At 40.8% G+C, this 21,695-nt stretch overlaps 1 protein-coding gene across 1 annotated transcript in view; it reads right to left on the bottom strand.

Moving 5' to 3' along the window:
• Epha4 (EPH receptor A4) overlaps nucleotides 1–21,695 on the bottom strand; it is a 148,007-nt gene that overhangs the window by 42,794 nt on the left and 83,518 nt on the right. Inside the window, exon 5 of the mRNA XM_048344669.1 lies at nucleotides 20,025–20,363. Within this exon, the coding sequence (XP_048200626.1) occupies nucleotides 20,025–20,363 (339 nt within the window). The remainder of the gene's footprint in view (nucleotides 1–20,024; nucleotides 20,364–21,695) is intronic.

Below are 21,695 nucleotides of genomic sequence, written 5' to 3'. Positions count from 1 at the left end.
AAAAAAAAACCAAAAATAATAATAATAATAATAAAAACAAATAAATAAATAATAAATAAATAAAAAGATGATTCCTTAATAAAATAAATTTAAAAAACAGTTCTGGGTCTGACATTTTACTTGATATCTCAGATAAGTTACTTAAGCTTTCTCATCTCAATTTTCCTATTTGTAAAAATTTCTGCTTTCCAAATACAAGCTTATAAGCCAGCTGGAATGCATTTTTTTTCCTTATACATTTACTGGGGTTTGAATTCTGGGTCTGGGTGCTGGGTCTTGGCTTTTTTGCTAAGGATTGGCACTCTACCACTTGAGTTACCTCTCTACTTCTGGCTTTTTAGTGGCTAATTGGGAATAAGCGTTCCTGGACATTGCTGCCGAGCTGGCTTTGAACCTTGGTCCTTCTGAATGTGTAGCATTACAAGTGTGAGCCACAGATGCCTGGCTTAAAATGTAGTCTTATGGATAAGCATTGCCTTGCTCATCTGTATGTCCAAAATAGTCAGGATGTCTAGTGTACTGTGCATAGAGCATACATTGAAACATAAAAGTGAACTAAATGTTAAACTGATCTTAAAGATTTCTTGTAGATGGCACAACATTCCCTGAATAAATAGTGCTAGTCATAGCCATCCTGAAAATGACTTCCCATCTCCACTGGTTTCAGATGACCTTCTGCGGGTTTAATTTTGCTATTTAGTTTTCACCAAGCCATTGACAAATGGAAGTGAAGCAAATGACAATTCCAATTATAAATGGGATCTCTGTTTCTAAGATGCAGTGGGATACTTCTGTGCATTTTGGCTATGCAGACTGCAAAATGTCAATCAAATATAAGTGTGCATTAAAAGAGACTCCAGTGCACCTGTTATAGACAACATTTTGAGGGGCTGCTCTTTAGGTTGAAGAAGGTGTTAACAATGGCCTCAGTGATCTCTCCCATGTACCTGTAAGACACACACAAATAGTTCTCTTCATTTCAAATTTACCAAAAAAAGCACAAGCAATGAGGTAGTTCTCAAATCATCATCCAGAATCCAGATAGAACCCTCAAATATCTCCAAGTATCTCAGAACAGAGTTAGCTTTCTAAGATGGACCACGCCAGCCAGTCAATGCCAGGAGATACCGCGGAGCACTGTGCCTGGGAACACATACCAGAACGACATATTCAAGAATAAGGAAGGGAAAGGGACAGGCTGTAGTCAGAGTAAATGCAACAAGAGTTAGCATGTGGGCTGGGGATATAGCCTAGTGGCAAGAGTGCCTGCCTCGGATACACGAGGCCCTAGGTTCGATTCCCCAGCACCACATATACAGAAAACGGCCAGAAGTGGTACTGTGGCTCAAGTGGCAGAGTGCTAGCCTTGAACGGGAAGAAGCCAGGGACAGTGCTCAGGCCCTGAGTCCAAGGCCCAGGACTGGCCAAAAAAAAAAAAAGAGTTAGCATGTGGAACAGACTGTCTTTCCACATACCCATGGAAACAAGTAAAATTGCAGTAAAACACTATTTTTTAAAAGGGCAAAGCAAACCCTAATAGAAGGCAAAAGGAAAAATTCACTGGAGCTTAGAAGTTGCATGATTTGAGCTTTCTAACAGAAAACTGAGATACATTTCACCCTCCCCCTCCCCCCTATTATTTTGGAATCAAAAGTTCCATATATTCCTGAGACACTGAGCTGGCTTTCTTCATAGAATCCCCATTTTCTTGGTACCTGTGGTTACTTCTGGTCTAAGAGCCAGCCACAATCTATTCTGAAGGCACATGTGGTTTTATCTCTGTGTGTGTGTTGGATAAACAGAAACAGCAGAAACAGCATAGATTGAGAGCTCTCTCTCTCTCTCTCTCTCTCTCTCTCTCTCTCTCTCTCTCTCTCTCTCTCTCTCTCACTCTCATGATTCTAACAGTGGTACATTTCCCAAGAAAGAATTACAGGAGATGCTTTGATGTCAAACAGAGGCAGCTCCCTTTAAGAAAATGGCACATTTCACTTTCTGTGGTTCAAATCTCCTGGCTCGCCACTGATGTAAATGGTATAATTTTCTTTTATTCATTTCCTCAATGACTTGCCATTAAACACCTACAAGTCATTTTACTGCAGCAGTCTGGTACTTGTGGCACCCAAATGGGTTGGAGAAGCGAAAAGAAAGAGACAAGGAGAAAAGAAAGAGAGAAAGAGACTCTGACCTCTATAGCTACAAAACTGCCCCCCACCCCCTAACCCGGTACAGCATCACTAGTAATGGATTAGAAAAAAAAAAAAGTGTTTACAGGAACTTGGGGGGTATATGTGTTTCAGAGGAAACAGCTAAAATAGATGGCTGTATTTGATTAGGGGGTGGGGGTGGAAAGATAAAGCAAGAACTAAACTGATGCGTTGAAAGGTCTGGAGCCTGTGGGCATGGAAGAGTGAAAAGCCTTTGTCACAGTTCAGAAGCCTGAGTGGTTGCACAAGGCCAGCCTTCCAAGGAAAGACCATTTTTCCTTGCCATTAGTTGGCTTTCTCCAAGTTACCCAGGATCTGGATTGAAAGAGGTGATGCTTACTCTAGGTCTTTCTCCCAAGGAAAAATAAACCCACAGTTTATCCATAGCTCTGCCTAATGCAAATAACTGATTCAAATTTAAATACTTAGAGCTACTGTGGGTGTTTGTTGTTGTTGTTGTTTCCTTTCTTTCTCATCAATGCCATGACTCTGGTTTGCTTTCTATCAAAGGTTTGTGCATTTTAAAATGCTGTCAGGCACTAAAATTAAGCTTCAAAGTACTAATGACATCCTCACGATTAAGGGTTTTATATCTCAGAGATGCTAAGAACTGTGTGGCTAGTATTTATTGCTTTCTTCTACATCCCACCAAAGGGAGAGATGGATTTCTCCTTATGGGCTTAACAACACCTCCAGCTCCAAAAATCACTAAGCAATTTCAATATGTCATGGATGCTTTGCAGTTATTCTTCCTGTATTTTATCTTACTCAGCAGCTTGTAGATACCCAGCTGGGATTACTATGCTACTTTTTAAGTAAAAATCTCAATCCTTGACCACTCTCTCTAGTCCAACACCAGCGTAAAAACTCAGCTGCCTACCCCAGAGCTCTTAGCTGTTACGTTATTAATCCTGAGCACATTGACTGAGTCAAGAAGTGTAATTATTATTAAAACAAACAAAAGCAAAAGATATAGAAAGGAAAAAAATAATACCCCATCATTATCCAAAAATTGAAAAAAAAGCTTTTCCTATTTGATGAGTAACAAAGAACTCCAGCCCCTGGGTGCTGTACCTGAGCTTCTTTGCTCAAGGTGAGCCCTCTACCACTTGAGTCATAGCTTCACTTTGAGCTTTTTTTTCTTTTTCTTTTTTTGGTGGTTAATTGAAGATAAGTGTCTAATGGACTTTCCTGCCTGGGCTGGCTTGAACTGCACTCTTCAGATCTCAGCCTCCTGGGTAGGTACCATTACAGATGTGAGCCACCAACATGATGCCATGGCCTACATTTTAAACAAATGTAGAACAGAGCATACTAATGCCTTTTGAAGGATTTAATGTGTGTGTGTGTGTGTGTGTGTGTGTGTGTGTGTGTGTGTGTGTGTGTGTGTGTACACGTGCTTATACTGGGCCTAGATACTGTCACTTAGCTTTTTTCTTCAAGGCTGGTACTTTACCACTTGAGCCACTGGAGATGAGTCTCAGGGACTTTTCTGTGTGGCCTGAATTTGAATTGCAATCTTCAGACCTGAGCCTCCTGAACAGTCATGATCGTAGATGTGAGCCATCAGCACCCAAACTCTGCAAAGTCTTTAACACTATATTTATTGTTGTTTAATGTAAGACCAAGACTTCTTAAGAGTGGTTTTTCCCCACCTTTTACCAAAGATAAAAGCAGTAACGTGGCATATTGTTTTTTCCACAAAGATGGGCAGCAGATTATTTCCAGCAAATTCTTTACAGAGAGGTAGCCACAGAATTTTAAATAATAGAAAGTGATGCTATTCTTAGCTTTCACACCAAGTGCTTACATGCAGAAGGTGGGGGGAGTGGCCTCTTTGGCTAATGTCCAGAAACATGAGTTCCTTTCTCCTACATATTTCTTTCTGGGATGGAGCTTTCCATCCAAGATTGCATTTCTAGATTCCCTTGTATCTCAGATGAGTTAGATGCCCGCATTTGAGGCTCTGGAATGAGATAAAGATAGTACTTATGTTCTAAATTTGACCTACAAATAGTTCTCTTGTGATTCTATTCTTCCAGCTAGAAGCTGGTCTCTACCTAGTCCCATCCTGGAGGCCCCAAGCTAGCTCTCCTCTCCATCACAACCAAGTTCTCATGATATGAGCAAGGAATAATTCCCTATTGTGTTAACACACTGATTGCAAAAATGAAGTGGGGCCATTTTGAAAAAAAAAATAGAATTTCCTTATATAATGAAGTCAACTGGAGTGCTATGTACTGTGGCCTGCTTGAGAATGATTGTGGTTTGGAGCTCCAGGAACGGCCTCCACAGCCCTTCCAGTTCCCAGTCATGAATGATTAGCAGTCTCCCATTTGTTTGTAAAAAAAAAAATTGGAGCATGCCACACTGAGGTCAGCGATTTTGTACACAAGTCTTCCAATAGTGAATGGATTCAGCAGACTAACACAACACTGGGCTAACATCGTGTTAAAGTTACATGGGTAAAGACAGTGGGGCTGTCCACATGGCTTTTTCAAAAAGACTTAATTTAGTCTTCATTGCAGAATTAACAGTTTACCAAGGTGTAGACGTCGGCCATGCGAGTCAGAGCAACACAGAGAATGGTGAATGAATGAAAAAGATGAGCTTCTTCTGCAGGGCACCCGCATGTCTTCATCATCTCTCACTCCTCACACTCTTTGAAGTGGTTATGATGATCACCTTCACATTTCAGATTTGGGAACTCCAGCATAGAGAAATTAAATTCATTGACCAAAGCCATAAAATGAGATTTAAAACCCAGCTCAGCCTGACACCAAAGTATATGATCCTACCCTTATAACACACACACACACACACACACACACACACACACACACACACGGACTTCACATTTATTAGGTAATTACAATGTGTCAAGTATTGTTCTAAATCACTCACATGAATAAATTCATAAAACCTCACCTCACAAAACCCTACGAGAGAGGTACTATTATTTAACCCATTTTAAAGACTAGAAAAGGGGCTGGGAATGTGACTTCGTGGTAGAGTGCTTACCTAGTATGCATGAAGCTTTGGGTTTGACTTCTCGGTACTGCATAAACAGAAAAAGCTGGAAATAGTGCTGTCTCAAGTGGTAGAGAACTAACCTTGAGCACAGAGAGCCTCAGGTACTATGCCCAGTCCCTGAGTTCAAGCTCCAGGACAGGCAAAAAAAGACAAGAAAAATAAAGTACACATAATCTGAATAACTTATGTCAAATTATAGATTATAGGTAACAAATGGGAAAGCCTGGTTCTGGAGCCATTGATCTATACCTAGCAAGCATTTAGTCTCTTCCTAGCTTTTCCCTGTTAATAAATTGGACTTTAAGGTTCGAAGACTTGCTTTTCCATACAAATGGTAGAAGGGGCAATATAGTACATCCATCCGCAGTCTGCCATGTGTAGATTCATGGCTTTACATACTGTGGTGGTTGCCAGAAACCTCCAGTAATCTAGTCACAATCCTTCTTCATAGACAAACACAAAAGCTTATGGTGATGAACTTTCTCGTATTTTAATTCACTCAAAGATCAGAGTTGAGAATGAAACAAACAAATAAATACTTGTAAAGCAACAATGTGTGGACTTAGGGCTAGGGTAGATATGCAAGGGAAGTTTCTGGATGGTGGGAAGTGTTCTGTTGTTCTGATCCTTGGCCTAGATGATGGCCTGAAGAGGGTTCAGATGTTTGCCTTGAAATAATTCAATGGCTGCACATTAGAGTCTTGTGTACATTCCTTTTTTTTTTTTTTTTGGCCAGTCCTGGGCCTTGGACTCAGGGCCTGAGCACTGTCCCTGGCTTCTTCCCGCTCAAGGCTAGCACTCTGCCACTTGAGCCACAGCGCCGCTTCTGGCCATTTTCTGTATATGTGGTGCTGGGGAATCGAACCTAGGGCCTCGTGTATCCGAGGCAGGCACTCTTGCCAGTAGGCTATATCCCCAGCCCTTGTGTACATTTCTGAATGTGCATATGTGTCACAACAAAAGAAGGTTCTAAAACAAATATCAATATTAACAAAGAATATTGATAAATTTCCATAGCTACTATTAGACTCATTTGCAATCCTTAGTATCCCCTGGTGCGGGGGAGGGGGGTTGAGGCTTAAAATGTCATAATAAAACAACTCTGCAAATCAGAATTTCTGCAACTAAACAGAATTCTTAATACCTCATCTATAACCTGCTCCTTGTGGAGAAGGAAATGCAGTGTTGAATTAACTGCCTTACTTTTGAGATAGCTCACATCTGCATGTATAGTCCTAAGGTTTGTTCTATATAAGCGAATGACAGTTCAACTCTAAATCCAACTCTAAGCCAAGGTCTATGTGCACTAGAATGAACAGGGAATCCCTTAACAGACACTCAGGTATCTCTGTGGCACGGCGAGTGTGTTCTGTTTCGTCTGGGAACTGCTCACTTTACTTTCTACTTGCTTCCTAAAATTTGTTGGCAGGTTCTGACAAGGATAGCCCAACACTTGCCAACAGAAACATGGCAGGATTCAATGTGTGTGCTTCCTGTTAAGTAAGAATGCCAGCTTAAGGCAAGCAGGAAAACAAGCCTTCCCACTGGGAGGCAATTTAACAGAATTTGCCTGAGCAAGACAATTGTTTCAAGATAAGAAAACCATAAATCTGGCAACAACAAAAATACATGGTTTTGTTTTTTTTCTTCTTCTTCTTTCTGTCTCTCTAAATGTTTCTATTTCTTACTGGGCTTCACTATGTAGAGAATGTGGCATTTCAACACTGAGTTGAAATCCTTGTATGCATGTTATGGTTAGGTGAGATAAATGTGCCTTGGCCAAAGGTAGGTCTTTCATGGTTTGTCCATAATGTTTTCCAAAATTAATTGGAATATGTAAGGAAACGTCCTCTTCTATTGAGCAGAAGTACAGTCAAGAGAAAGGGAGGTGATTAACGTCAGGGAATCAAAGCTTCTGTTCCTTCAGCTGTCAACTCCACTGGAGAGCTTTAGGCCTTCCAAGTCTGGAAAATGAAAAGTTGTGCTGGGTTTTCAGGTTCCCTTTGTTCCTCAGACAGCTGCTAATCGTCCTGCTGTGTTGAGAACCATGGAGACAATGCTAAGACATTTAGCTTTCTGACACCCGGAGCATCTAGATCAGTCCCAATTAAACATGTATTCATCATCCAGACTCTAAAAGCCCAGATGATGGATGCACCCAGTAAATCTTTGCTCTTGCCTTTTTACTTTCCTACACTCGGTATTCCACACGTACAGGCAGAAATACTTAAAAGCCTGCTCTAGAAACTGACCAATTAAAAGCCTCGTTCATTGCCTTATATCAGACTCTTGATGATTTCCTACCTCTGAAAAGCCTTTTAGAAAGAAGTAAGGCATTGATCATCCCCCTACAAGAGGCTGTCAGTTTCAATAAATTGATCTGTGCACTGTGGTCATTTTGATTTTTTTTTTAAGTGTGATAACTAATTCAGGAGTATGGTGGATTTGCCCTTTGCTACAGGGGCATTCGAATCATTTGTGAAGTTAAAGTTTGAAAAGCAAACAGATGAACCTGGGAAACTTCAAGGAAGCAACACTAGGAATTCTAATAATGCCCTTCAATTCAGGTCAAGGACCAGAGTACAACTGGAGAAACAATACGCTGTTCTGCATTCAGAAACTTGTTGCAAAAGCCAAAAAATTGTACTGGAAATGGCTGCAACCTCTCCCTGCCCTATTACTTTCAAACTTTGCAATTTAAGTTGATAAAAAGGTCACATGTCATTTTCCCAAAACTTCACTTCTCCGAGGCATGAAGATTACTCAATCTAACTTCTCTGTTAAAGGATATTATTTATAGATTAATTTATAGATAAGTGATCTGGCAATCAATCCCTCAAAAAGTAATAATCTCCATAGAAAGTATCTAATCCATAAGGTAAAATGAAAAGAGCAAAACAATAGCATGTAAGTTGCATGCATGAGACCTCCAAAAACAATCTTTAGCCGTTTTGAAAACCTTTTAAAATTAGACTTTTTTTTCCCCCTCAACCTAATGGAACCCGTGAGAGACAAGTCTGATGCTTACAAAGACCCAGGTCAGTGCCAATACAGGGAGCTCAATTCCCTGGGTTTCAATGGAACCTGAATAGATATACATCATCCGCAACTCCTCTCCCATCACCGACTCACTGATGGTCCACTGTCTTTCAAGTTGAAAGAGTAGGAAGTCAATTAGTGTCAGTTATGATGTGAACACCTGTCGACTACAACTTGGACTTGGACCAGTTCCATTAACATAGTCCTTGGTGGCTGCCAAATGGTGGAGCTGTGGGGCACTTAGGATGTAGTCCACATTCAAGAAAGTGACCCAAAGACAGAAAGGTTCAGAGTCCCATTAGTCATCTTCCAAGCCATTCCATTTACTATCACATACACAAAAGCAACTGGGAACCTAGGTTTTATAATGGTCATTTAAAAAGCTTACATGAGTTGCTCATTAAAAAATAAAAAAAGTCATCGGAGATTATAAATTCAGAAATAGAGGCTCCTTCGCATTTTACCAGACAGTATACTTTCCAACTCAGAAACTCATATTTAGCAAATGATCTTTCTTTTCTTGCATTTGAAACACATAGGCAGGAGAGAAAAGCAGAATCAATACACCATATTTGACAACTAATTAATTGAAATATAAAAGTATAGGGCCAAATAGTCAGAGGCAATATATAGGTAAATCTTTTGCAGGGAATGGATGCCACTTGAACGTTTCTGACATAAGTCCCAATTATCAGTTGGCTAAGAGAACAGTGACTCAAGATTGAGAAGAGATCCTATGGGTGGTAAACTAGTGTGTGTGTGTGTGTGTGTGTGTGTGTGTGTGTGTATGTGACACAAAGAGAGAGAGTGAGAGAGAACAACTGGACAGACACTAGTGAGAAGTTCTGCGACTCCTCATCTTAGTCCTAATTTTTGGTTTCCACTGTATTGATATATGGGGGAAATTTTTATCACAAGATATTCAAATATTCAAGGGACACTGTGAACCACAGAATATTCTCTTGTATGTATAGTCATCTTTCCTGTCCAGTTTCTTGCATGTGATACAGGCAAGCTCAAAGAGACGACTGGTAGAGAGAGGGAAAAAAAGAAAGACCTTTGGCTTTAAATTACAAAGCAGTACCTTTTGAAAATGGTTCATAGACAAATGGTCACCACATGCCTTAAGTTTCCCCTCCCCCCCCCACCAAAATGTGGTCATGAAATGATATTCTTGCAGCCTTCACATTTGAAACTTTATCTTTCTGACATTTCTCTTAAAATCTGTGATGTAGCTTAGGAGCAAGAGAATAATTTATGAGAAGGGATTTTAAGCCTGGGAATTGGCAACCATAATATCTTTTTTTTTTTTTTATAATTTTGGGGTATCAGCCAGAGACTGGATTGCATATGCCAGATAGTTTAAACTTCTGCAAGACATTATAAGACCAAGGAGGAAACAACTGAGCTATAAAATTTTAAAATGTTATTAAGGCCAATAGATGTCTTCAACGAGATCTGTGCTTAAGAATTCAAGATGACTTTTGTAGTCACAAAGCATAACAAAGAATGTATTAGCAAAGCTATCACTATTTTTGGATTATTCAAACACACACACACACACACACACACACACACACACACACACACACAAGGGTTCAGCAGCATCTCACTGGAGCCTCTCTTTAAACACAATTTGCTGAAGTGTTAACTTTGGTAGATTTGGAGCCACCCAAGAGAGAGTCCCTAAATCCTGGTACTGGAAGGATCTCATTGGACCAGTGCCCCACCTAGAAATAGTCTCACAGCAGTCTCTCAAAAAGACCTGAGTAGATGCTGCTCCAGCATGCTCTCTATAATCCCTTACCTGGAAGTGATTTTGTGTTTATTCTGAAATCGAGGAAGGAGAAATTGATGAAGAAGAAAAAGCCATCCTGCTCAGTGCAAGTATACCTTTGAAAGTTACAGTGAGATCTGAAGAGCTCTGGTCCAAACAACACATTTTTTTTTTCTTTCAGATTACCCTCTTTGTGTCTCTCTCTGTCTATCTCTCTCCCAGTTTCTTAGAGCACACAGGTATTAACTTCTCCCCACTGGCCTATATGCTGAGCATTATAAAAGCTATTTAGGCTTTCAAAGTTCCTAGTCCATTGTTCCAAGTTACAAAGAGACACCTTTTTCACAAGGCAGGATGGGTTCTGCCATTGTTTTGCATAGAAAACAAAGCAACAAGAACCCCTATTTTTATATTCTATAATAACTTATCCATGCCTCCATTTTAAATAGAGAGAAATGAGACATAAGTTGACCATGTCTCCAGAAGCATTGGAAGAATAAATGCTTCCTAACAAGATATTTTAAAGCTTTCTAGCTTCTCCTGAGAACCTTACAGGATGAGAAATAGATTCAGTGGGATTCAAGGAAAGCCCCCCGCCAGCAGCACTTAGCATCATCAGGAATCTTCAAATGAAAAAAAAAAAAGTTGTTAGTTACCTTGATAAGAGTAGAGAATGCTTCATTAAGATTTCTGCAGCTGGGGATATGGCCTAGTGGCAAGAGTGCTTGCCTCGTATACATGAGGCCCTGGGTTCGATTCCCCAGCACCACATATACAGAAAACAGCCAGAAGTGGCACTGTGGCTCAAGTAGCAGAGTGCTAGCTTTGAGCAAAAAATGCCAGGGACAGTGCTCAGGCCCTGCGTTCAAGCCCCAGGACTGGCGAAAAAAATAAAAATAAATAAATAAAAATAAATGTTAAAAAAGAAAGATTTCTGCCACTTGCAGCACATATAACCTTAGCTTTGGTTAAAAAAACTATCTAATCACTTCTGTCTGCCTCTCAATTTACAAAACTGTGTTTCCATCATTTTCAATAATCAAAAATATGCAGTGAATCATGTTCCCACACCTACACAAAAGAGAAAGATATTGGGGGGACAGAAGGGAAGGAGAGTGAGGGAGACAGAGGAGAGGGAGAGAGAGAGAAAGAGAGGATTTGGGAGGCAGCTTTACAATTTGCAGTATGTTATCTAGACAAACACAAATTCTCTGGGGGCCATTGTGAGCTTGCCCTCTTTCAGTGTTTCTTCTAATGGACGAATCTCACCCAAATCTAAGCTTTCTATCCACAGTGGGCCTGTGGATGGCAGGTCCCTATTAACACCCACAGAGACCTGGAAGTCTTGTTTGTATGCATACCTCACAGAACAAAGGTTCCTAGGTAAAAATTCACCTAGATTAAGAAATAAATCACCAATCCTATTGCTTTCATCAGAATTTTTTTTTCAATTTTCTCTTCTTTCTCCTCTACCTCTCCCCTCCCCTCTCTCTTCTTCCTTTCATTTCCTTTCTTTTTCCATTTCCCTTTCCCTTTCCCTTTCTTCCCGGCATCTCCCAAGGGTGATAGCAAAAGAAGACTAAATATTTCAAGTCACTATCATTCTCCCATAAACCAAGCTGGAGATTTACGATTTTTAGAAAGCGGCCTTGTACTCTACCCATAACAAAATGCTAAAGATGGTTCAGAGAAGAACTAAACCTATTTCCTTAAGCACAGATTTCCCAATGCATCCCAAGTGAGAGGGTGGGAATTCAGTAGTCACTGGTTTTCAGCTCCACTGGGTGGCTGATGGCTTCTCACAGCACCACTAATGCTGCGAGCACTTAGCATGTGCCCCAAGGGACCTTTCCCAACCGAAGCTATGGTGTGACCACACTCAAGTCCTGCACTCTTTCTCTGGAGCAGTGGAGTCTCCAGAACTCATTCCTTACCTCTTTCTCCTTGGCACAAACAAAGGAGGATTAATCACCAGAGGAGTCTGGAGAGGAGCAGGGAAAGTAGACACCAGGAGGAAAGCTCATTAAACAAAAGGAATATTTTTAGAACTCATGGATGAGGCTAAGTCTTGCTTATCGTGCCAGATTAAAACGTTCAGCCTAAAACAATACTCACTGGCCTTCACCTGGGGACCAAATAGATGTGTTCTTACTCTAGAACTAGGCCATGATTCAAAGGAAGGCTCTACATTGAGATGATATGGGGACTCACCTTTCAATAGTCCTGTAGATTTAAGATTTTACAATGCAGGATTTTTATGCTGTGTAAGGGGCGGGACTATTTCAATATGTCAGTCAGGGTTAATGAAAGTTTTGATAAAGTTTTTTTTTTTTCCTGGATCTTTTCATTGATAATCAGTTAGACATTGGACACTGGAATGGTTCTGAGGAGGTGGTAATTAATTTTACACACTAGATAACTTAGAAGCCCCCCCCACACACACACACACCCTTGCTAGCCCTACATGGTTCACTTCTTCACTCAGTAAGGCTCTTATTTTTCAGCTCTCTTGATGGCTTCTCCAGAGATTGCATAAGCTGATGTAGTGTTCGATGTAACAAGCACAACACTGAGAAATGAAAACAGGAACCAGAATTAGCCTGCCAAGTGCAGGCAGGTGAATGGATTTCTCTTCTCACAAATGAACTTGTGTGTGTATTTATGGAGGAGCAAAGCAAAGGGAGTCAGGAAAAATAGTGTTCTCAGTCCTCGGTGTATAAATAAAACTTCCATTTTCTTAGAGTGAAATATTTACCTCTTTACAAAAATGTGACCTAATTTTTACTTATATCCCATAATTACCACCAGACTCTATAGACATGCCATTTGTCTCTGCTGCTCAGTCAACCCTGAAGTTGGGTAATTTAGGAGGTTCTTTTGGAAGGCTTGTAATTATTTTTTCCTCCTTGTGGCACATGCTCTCTCTCCTCAAATACAAACTCAGGAACCTAGGTGCCACACACAAAGCTAAAATTCTGTAGATCCCCTACTTTGCTCTTCCTAAGTTATGCCCTTAATTCATGAGGATGCATATTAATTATAGGAACCTCATAATATTTTAGGGGAACAATGCTTTACAGTATGAAGAGAAAAATCAAGAGACCATTTCCTTTTCACAAGACACCACAAGTCCACTGCATGTTGTGTGTATATATTTCATAAGCATTATGAATTAAACCAAGAGACCAGAGCTGGACCAGAGCTGTTAATGAGAAAACCATAACCTGAGCCCTCTGTAGTCCATTGTATGCTTGCTCAGGCATATAATTCTTTAGGTGTGAAATGGTCTTCCATCCTCTACCACTTTTGAGGTCCTAATGACTCCATACTAATGATTAAGGATGCACAAAGAAAATTTCAGTGCCATCTCTCAATAGCATTGCTTCACAATGCTTGACGGACTTTTACATGGGCCTTTAGATACAGTTCCTCACTCAGTTCCATTGTTTTGTTTTTCTTTCACATTTCTTCGGGGTAAGGAGAAAATAACATGATTTACTTGAGATCAAAGGCAAACAGGAATTCATCTCCATGAGGGGATAATATAAACGAGCACAGCATATGATTATTTAAGAAGAAAATTGCTGCCAGCATCTAAGACCCAAAGTGTTACAAATGCAAACTTTTAAAGAGAACCAGAACACCACTCTATCAGAAAACGGGAACAGCATGTGCACACATGACGCATAATCCTGAGTGCCAATCGGAATAGATTCATAGTCCAAGAAAGCAAAAACATGTTTGAAATCCTAATTACTTCAGTACATCCTTCCTTCCATAAACAAAACACCTAACAAATAAAATAGTCTCTTACAGATTAACTAAAGTACTAATCTGCTACATCCTTGGCCTCAGGCATTTCAATATCCTCTCAATCTCCTTGATGGCTGGTGGACTTACTTGATGTAAAACCCCAGTGCTGAGAGCAACTAGCTTTTTTTCTGTAAGGAACATGGTAGTTAATGATGTTTACTCTGTGGGCCCTTCACTCCACAGCCCCCCAACTGTGGCCTTGTCACAGGAAAGCCCTCCCAGACAATATAGAAAAAACAAGTGGCTGGGGCTTTGTTTATTTACAGATGCTGGAATTTGCCATCCGCGTGAATTCTGTATCTTCCTTTGCTCTCTAACAATACTTCTTGCCTAATTCAGCAGTACCCCTCACATCTAGCTAGGGGGCCAGAATCCCACACACTTGAAAGAGCTTGTCTTTCAATGTCCTGCCTACCAGGCTCACTGGACATCCTAATATCTCTTCCTTCTTCCCGCACGCTCCTCAAGCATAGTTATGCAATAGTGTTCTTACGCGATGGTTTCATTCCCTTCTACTTGGGTCAGGTGCAGACATTTTATGTAATGAAACCAAAGGAATTTACAAAGACCTTTTCAAAAACTCTGCTCCTGATTTTGTATTTTTGTCTTTATAATTTTTTTTTAAAATTTTACCCTTCCTCATCACATAAAATTCATCTCTACTTTAGACTCTTTGAAACCTGGTTGAGCCATCCCTACAGTACCTAACTTCCCCTTTCTCCCACCATTTTCTTGAGGCTTTCTTCCAACTGTCTAGAAGACAGGTAGCAATTATACCCAGTGGGGATTAGAATTCCCACTGTTCCCCATTATCCCACTCAAATAACATAATATGTCTAATTAAGAGATGGCAGAGAAAGAGAATGGGGACTTACCAGTTGAGTAATAAAAGACAGTGTGCTCTTGCACTTAGTTATTTTCTTTTCTTTTCTCATTATTTTTGTTTTATTAAATTGATCATGACTTGACAAACAGAGCTAACTGGTTTGTTTTTACTGCAAATAAACGTGTTACTCAATAAATAGATATAGAGTATCTGCTTACCACGATAGGCTGTACAATGACATTACAAAGTGTGCCATTTTATTATTTGGTGTGGTCTGAATTGTCCAGGCCTGGAGAACAATGCCAGTCTAACAAGAAGTACCAGTTCATCAAATGGTAGAACAACAGGGAAGGGATTCAGGAAAAACCCCAAGAGACTCCTCATAAACCGCCTGTCCTCTGAAGACTGCAATAGGAATATTATGCTCTCCAGGTAGAACACAGCAACCAAGCCAACATGGATGCAGCCTACCTTCTGTGTGGAACCACAGCCAGCCCAAGACTATCCCAGTTCACTATTGAACCCTTAGAAGACAAGCTTTTCTCAGAAGCCATGATATCTGTTTTCAGACATACTGTTACCACAGAGTGCCACAATCTTACCACTATGGTGAGACTGGACTAGGTAATTCTTCTGCCCCGCCTGTTAGAGAATGTTTAGGCCTCTCTTCTCACTGAATGTACATGAACCAGAAATGACCCTAGATACTGCCCTAGGCAATGGTAATAGTAATGGGGGAAGGAGAGAGGGGAAGGGGCAGAAATCACTTCCAATCCACGCTAGAGGTAATGGCTATTTCACTGTTTTACCCTTCAAAGCAAATACTTGGCAGTAGGAAGGGATGGAAGAGAGGCAAAATTTAGATGTATTATCATGTCCATTTCTGAACATCATGTTCCAGAGCTCAGACTTATGAACTCCAAGATCAGCGCTTATAGCTATATACTTGCATTCATGGAGTTTGAGAATTGGAAACGGTTTTAAGAGATTAGCAAGCTTCAAACAATTATGTAATCCACCAAATATTTGAACTCCTCCAAACTCAGTGTATTACAGATGTTGGTTTTTGAGCAGGATGCTGCAGTTGATTAGAGGGAGATGATCAGACTTCTCCCGTTGTGAAGTTTCTGGAGCAGGGTTACAGGCCATGTCACTGGCTGTGGGAACAGTGTGGGGTTAGCAGAATATCACTCAACGAAAAATCGGGTTCCTAATGACTTAAACAAGCACCTTCCATGTGTGTTCCGGTCTCAGCTGGTAGCCTAACCCCAGGGTAGAAAGGGATGTGTGATATTAGTGAGAGCTACCACCATAGCATTTTTTTTGTTTAAAGGAGAACTATTCACAACAAATATTCTATTGCTTGGCCAGGATCCCTTGGTTCATTTACACGGTATTTCTCCCTCCCAGGAAGACATCCTGTATTCATTTGCCCAAGATGGTCCACTTAAGTAAACGTAAACTGAAGGAAAACCATCCAGGAAACAAATCACCCAGCAGTTTGCTTATCCATTTTTCATAAACATCAGAACTCTCTCTCCTCCCGAACAAAAGCCAGAGCCGTTGTTACAGGATGGAAGATGCAGGAAGCACAAGCTTCTTTTTTCTGCCAGGAGGGACAACGGCTCTGGGAGGCATTTTCCAAGAGTTTCTTCCGCTAGGTTTATTGAGTAGTGACTGTAGCTAGAGAAATGCTCCCACCTGGTATCCTTCCCACCTCTCTTTCCCTGCTCCCCAAGAATGGGGCTTAGGGTGGGGGTGATATCTCATTAAATAATTTGGCCAAGGGTTACTACTTCCGTTAGCACCACCCATTCTGCTCTCGCATACTTAGTAACCTTCCCAGAGCAGAGCATTCTTTCCACCATCTCAGCATGGCAAAAACTTTGTCCTAGCAGGGAGCCTGCAATCAGCCAGCTGGGGAAGGGCAGATGCCACCAAAGAAAGCCCTTTTGGCCACAGATACAAAGCACCAATCCCTTAGCCAGATTATCAGCAGTAATGTGATAGACATCCTCCTATCTTTTGTTTTCTGTGTCAATTGGTTTTTGAACCCAGGAAGGAAAGAAAGGGTGTTATGAACCCCTGCAGATCATCAAAAGGCCCAGTGGGGTTAGAATGGTTTGCATCCTTTAGGAGACCAGGGCTCATTCACACCTCCCTCTACAATGAAATGATTAAAGCCCTGTTAACCCCAAATCTCCGTGTAGGAATTTTTACATAGCTTGGTCTTACAAAGGAGAAGAATGTTAAGCTGAATACATGAACAACTGCTAAATAATTACCAAAAACTATCAAGGAAAACAACTTTTTTACTTTCCAGAGGAAGTTTAGTCTTTGAGTTTTCCTCCTGACTTGGTGAGCTTGGGTAAGTCACTTTGCTTTTAAACTACTCTAGTACTCACTTTGGTGAGAACAAGATAAACAATGTTTAGGTTTCTTGTGTTTGGTGTTGTCAATGAGAAAAAAAGAACCCTATGTTTGACAACCTAGGTTAGCCTCTAGGTACTAATCCATTCATTAATAGTATGTATTACAAAGACAGTGAGAGACATCATTACCTACAGAGATCCTTAAGGAATTTAATTTAATGGAATGATAGGACCAGATTGCAATTAGAATATAATTGTGTATATGTAAATATGCTTAGGGGAGCTTTGATAGTTTATGGTTGTTACATTTACCCAGAAATTTGACCTACATTATTAATTTGCACTATTATGAAGAAAGGGTTTGTTAATCAAAGATAAACTATCCCGATAATTTTGAATTAGTGGATTCAAATTATGGGGAGATAATGAGACCGGGCTGTGCACATATATAATTCTCTACTAAGCACAGAGCTCTCTGGCTGGCCACATAGGAGGTCTCTTTAGTGAAAGATTTATTTTTAATTTTCAACAGCTTCCCAGCATTACCCTTCATGAAAATTAAAATAAGGAGATAGAGTTGTGTCCTATTTGGGAAACCTCCCAGCAGGGTTGCTCGCTATGGCAGAGGAAGGGGGGGAAAAACCTCACTGTTTGAGAGAAATTACCTGCCCATTTTCCTGTTTGGTCTAAAAGAATTACATGTACCTTTAAAATAAGATTTTGCTATCCCCCCACCTCCCCCAGCTCCACTCTAGTGAGGTTTAGGAAGGTCTCTTGGCCTTCATTTTGCTCTTTGGACCTTTTGGCCTGTTAAGAATTGACATAAACTCTTGGCTTGAATCCTTACATATGCAAAGAATCACGGAAGTCTCTGTAAATTCTGTGGAAGCCAAAGCCTTCCCAGCATCTCTCCCAGGGGCTTTGCTCTGCCAAAGAGAATGACTTCAGACTTTACCTTGGATAGCTGTGGTCTCAAAAGGTCTGCTCCTATTTTTAACTCAGGTAAGAGCACAATGTTGTGCTATGTGTGAGAACAATGGAGAAGGTATAACACGGGAGCTGCAGTAAGAATATTGGTGGGTTTGCATAGACCTGGTTCTCCTGGGATGCAGAGTTCTGCTCTGCACGAACCTCTTCCCCTCGGGACAACAGGAGTCCCAAGGCTCATTGTCAGGATCTGTGGGACAAGTGCATTGCACTGTTGCATAAGCAGCAAGCAGAGTGCATATGATGTTAACAAAACTCCTAAATTGTTCTAGTCTTCGTAGAAAAATGAAGCCACTGAGGACAATGTCCTCAACCTGAAAAATGCAACAACAACAATAACAACAAAAGCCTAAGCTTAGCTCAGTGTGGTGGCTCGCACTTATAATTCCAGAGATAGAGATCAAAAGGGTCTCTGAGGCCAGCTTAGGCCTCAACTGAATGAATACAGACTCAATTTCCACTACTATGCTGGGCCTAGTGGGAAAAGTCTGTCACCACAGCTGCATGGGAGGTCTAAATGGGAAGACTGGGAAGACCAGCTAGGCCAGCTAGGGCAAAGACTCCACCTGAAAAATAACAAAAGCAAAAAGGGCAGGAGCTGCAGCTCTAGTGGTAGAGCATAGGCCTAGCAAGTGGTAAACCCTGAATTCCAAATCTGAGTACTACCAAAGCAGAAAAAGAAAAATAAGGCCAAAGACATAAAAGCCTAACTCTATGATTTATTCACATCATATATATAAAAAAGCGAGTTTATATGGTGTAGGTGAAGATGCGCTCTGGTAGGATGTTAGCTCCCGTTCAGAATCCTTCCCAAGTTCTTAGAGAGTGTAAAGAAAAATAGAAAAAAATATAATAATGGCTTTGGATTGAGACTCTGAGGTACTTTTTACAATAGTAAGTAATTAGTAGAGACACTTTACATTAAATATGGTATGACTTCCAGAAACATTCATTTAGAGAACAGTACAACAGGAGGCAAGAGGACTATGGGCAATTTATAATCCTTGTGGTTAAGGCTGTCTTAGGGGTTTCTTAAGAGGATAAGCCAGAGTCCTTTTGGAACTCTTCATCTCTGATCAGGAATAACAGATAGCAGGTGATGGAAAACATATGATAATGTGGTCACTTTTCCCAGGAATATAAACAAGCCAGGAGTCAGAGCTTGGACTGGAGTTTTGAAAAGACTTGCTAATCAAGATTTTGAGACCCATCTCCATTTGAACTCTGGGCCTGGGTGCTGTCCCTAAGCCTTTTTGCTCAAGGCTAGCACTCTACCATTTTGAGCCACAGTGCCACTTCTGGTTTTCTTGTGGTTAATTGGAAATAAAAGTCTTACAGACTTTTCTGCTAGGTTGGTTTTGAACTGCAATCCTCAGATCTCTGCCTCCTGAATGGCTAGGATTACAGGTGTAAGCCACCAGTGCCTGGCTCACACACTGTTTTTTTCTAGTCATCTGTCTGCTGTGAATCTAAAACAAGTCCTGGTAGATTGCCTATAACATGTTATATTAGCAATCTAAACTGTATCTACTAATGTTTATCAGACAATGCAGCAGACAAATATCATGACAGCACTTTACACTGATTTTAAAAAATCAATTTTATGATCCTACATTATCTGTAACCACTCTGATGTCCAGCCATGGATTTTCCAATGAACGTGGACTACAGATATGAAGCCTAGCAGGAGTGAGTCTGTTCCCTAGAGTGTCACCACTCTCTCAACCAAACACTGACTTCTCCTTCATCTTCTCTCTACCAGCTGGGATAGGATGGGACACACCATGGAGATGGTATCACCCAAAACACTCTATTGGCCAAATGATTTAATGTCCCAGGAATCTCCTGCATTTTAACATAGCTTTAAGGTTTATAATTGTTTCCATTTCAACCACAGGACTTGACATGGCACTCGAAGGTGACCACCTGCACACAACCAGATGAGACAGTGGAAATGATTTGATTCTCACCAGCTTGGTTAGTTGTCACGGTGACAGAAACTGACTGGTCCGGGCTAGGGTTGTACTTGGACACTCCATTGACTGCCCAGATCTCAAAGGTATAATTGGTGTGTGCCAGGAGATCAGTGATGGAGACTCTGGTAGTCTTGAGGCCATTCTGCTGGGGAGTGTAGTGCACTCCACTTCCACAGGGTCGGCACTTGCTAGGGTCACCGGCTCCACATTTCTTGCAGACCACGTTGTAGGAGATGTCCTGCCGCCCACCCGTGTTCTGAGGACTGCTCCATTCCAAGTTCACCGATGTCTCATTGACATTAGAGATCAAGTTGAGAGGGGCAGATGGTGGGCCTGGAAAAGAAAGAAAAGCATACCATCACACTAAGAGCTGAGATTGGTTTTGCTGTTTCTCAGAGTGTGTAGTGTCCTCTGTAGCTCTAGGGAGGAAAATGGGCTCATTTGGCAAAGAAAGCCAAAAGCAAATAAATAAACCCAGCAAATGATCTTCTAAAAGTACAATATGAGAGAAGGCTGTGTATGTCAGTGTCATTTTGATGCCGACGCAAACAAACATGTCATCAACTGCCACTTAGAGAATTGAAGCAACTCTACAACAATGGGCTCCAAGCCCAGGCTTTCTCTTTGACTTGGCAGGGAAATGGCATAACTTATCTAGTCTCCATCTTATCTTCTGAAAAACGGGTATACAAGTAGGATTCCAGTTCCCAGGGGCTGTTGCAAGAACCCTGGTCAATTAATAGTTTGAAATCTCTTCTAAAGACAAATTATGATTCCTAAGTATAGCATGTCATCCATCGCCAATTAAATGAACAGCACTATATGGCTTTGCCTCCACAGTCCAACACACACTTGAGGGTTAAGTCATTTATAGGCAATTAGTAGGAACTGGTTTAACATGGTTTCAGAGATGTTGAAGATACAGCTGCTGAGAGATCTCAGAGCTGAGCTGGAACTATTCCTAGCAACTAGACACTGTTTCCCACCCTTAGACTGATCAGGGTTACAGCACCCGGCTGTTCACATGCATGCTCATTCCTACTGATAAGGAGTTTGACATGAGAATGATGCTACTGAATGTTAGGAGACAGAATAACTGGTCAGTAACGAAATCATGGTGTGGTTCAGCACATAATAAAAGACCCTTCCCATGCCAAGAAACTGTCACCTAACTGATATAGCAAGTGGAAGAACCAAGCTAGGAGAAGAATAAAGAGCTCTCTTCCTTTTAGTCAGTTTCAAAGGGTTTAAAGATGCCTGTCACTCTCTAATGAAAAATAATTTATTCAATGTCAGAGTTGGAAAGTTCTTTCTTTCCCATTTTGATCATGGTAGTTGTACTATTTAGAATGAACATATATTTCAAGGACATTCTACCTGTTATTCAGGGAAAGTTGGTGAACTTGATGTTCGTACCCTGCCAATCACATTGGAACATAGGGTCCAAAGTAGTCAGTGAGAGAGAACTGAAGCAGCGAATGAAGGAATAAAGACTCATATTCAGTATTTACTCCCCAGTTTATGTCAATACATGGGACCAATGGATTTGGGTGGTAACATTTCACATTAGACATCTACTCCCCTCTCTTTATACAGCTTAGCTGGAGATTTAATTTTAATGAGGTTAAGCAGGCTCTTTCATGCTTCTCCAGGGACTAATTGCCT

The sequence above is a fragment of the Perognathus longimembris genome, chromosome 4 (genome assembly GCF_023159225.1).
Source record: "Perognathus longimembris pacificus isolate PPM17 chromosome 4, ASM2315922v1, whole genome shotgun sequence".
Taxonomy (NCBI): domain Eukaryota; kingdom Metazoa; phylum Chordata; class Mammalia; order Rodentia; family Heteromyidae; genus Perognathus; species Perognathus longimembris.
Note: the sequence above shows the minus strand (reverse complement) of the source record. Positions and strands in the feature narration are given on the sequence as shown.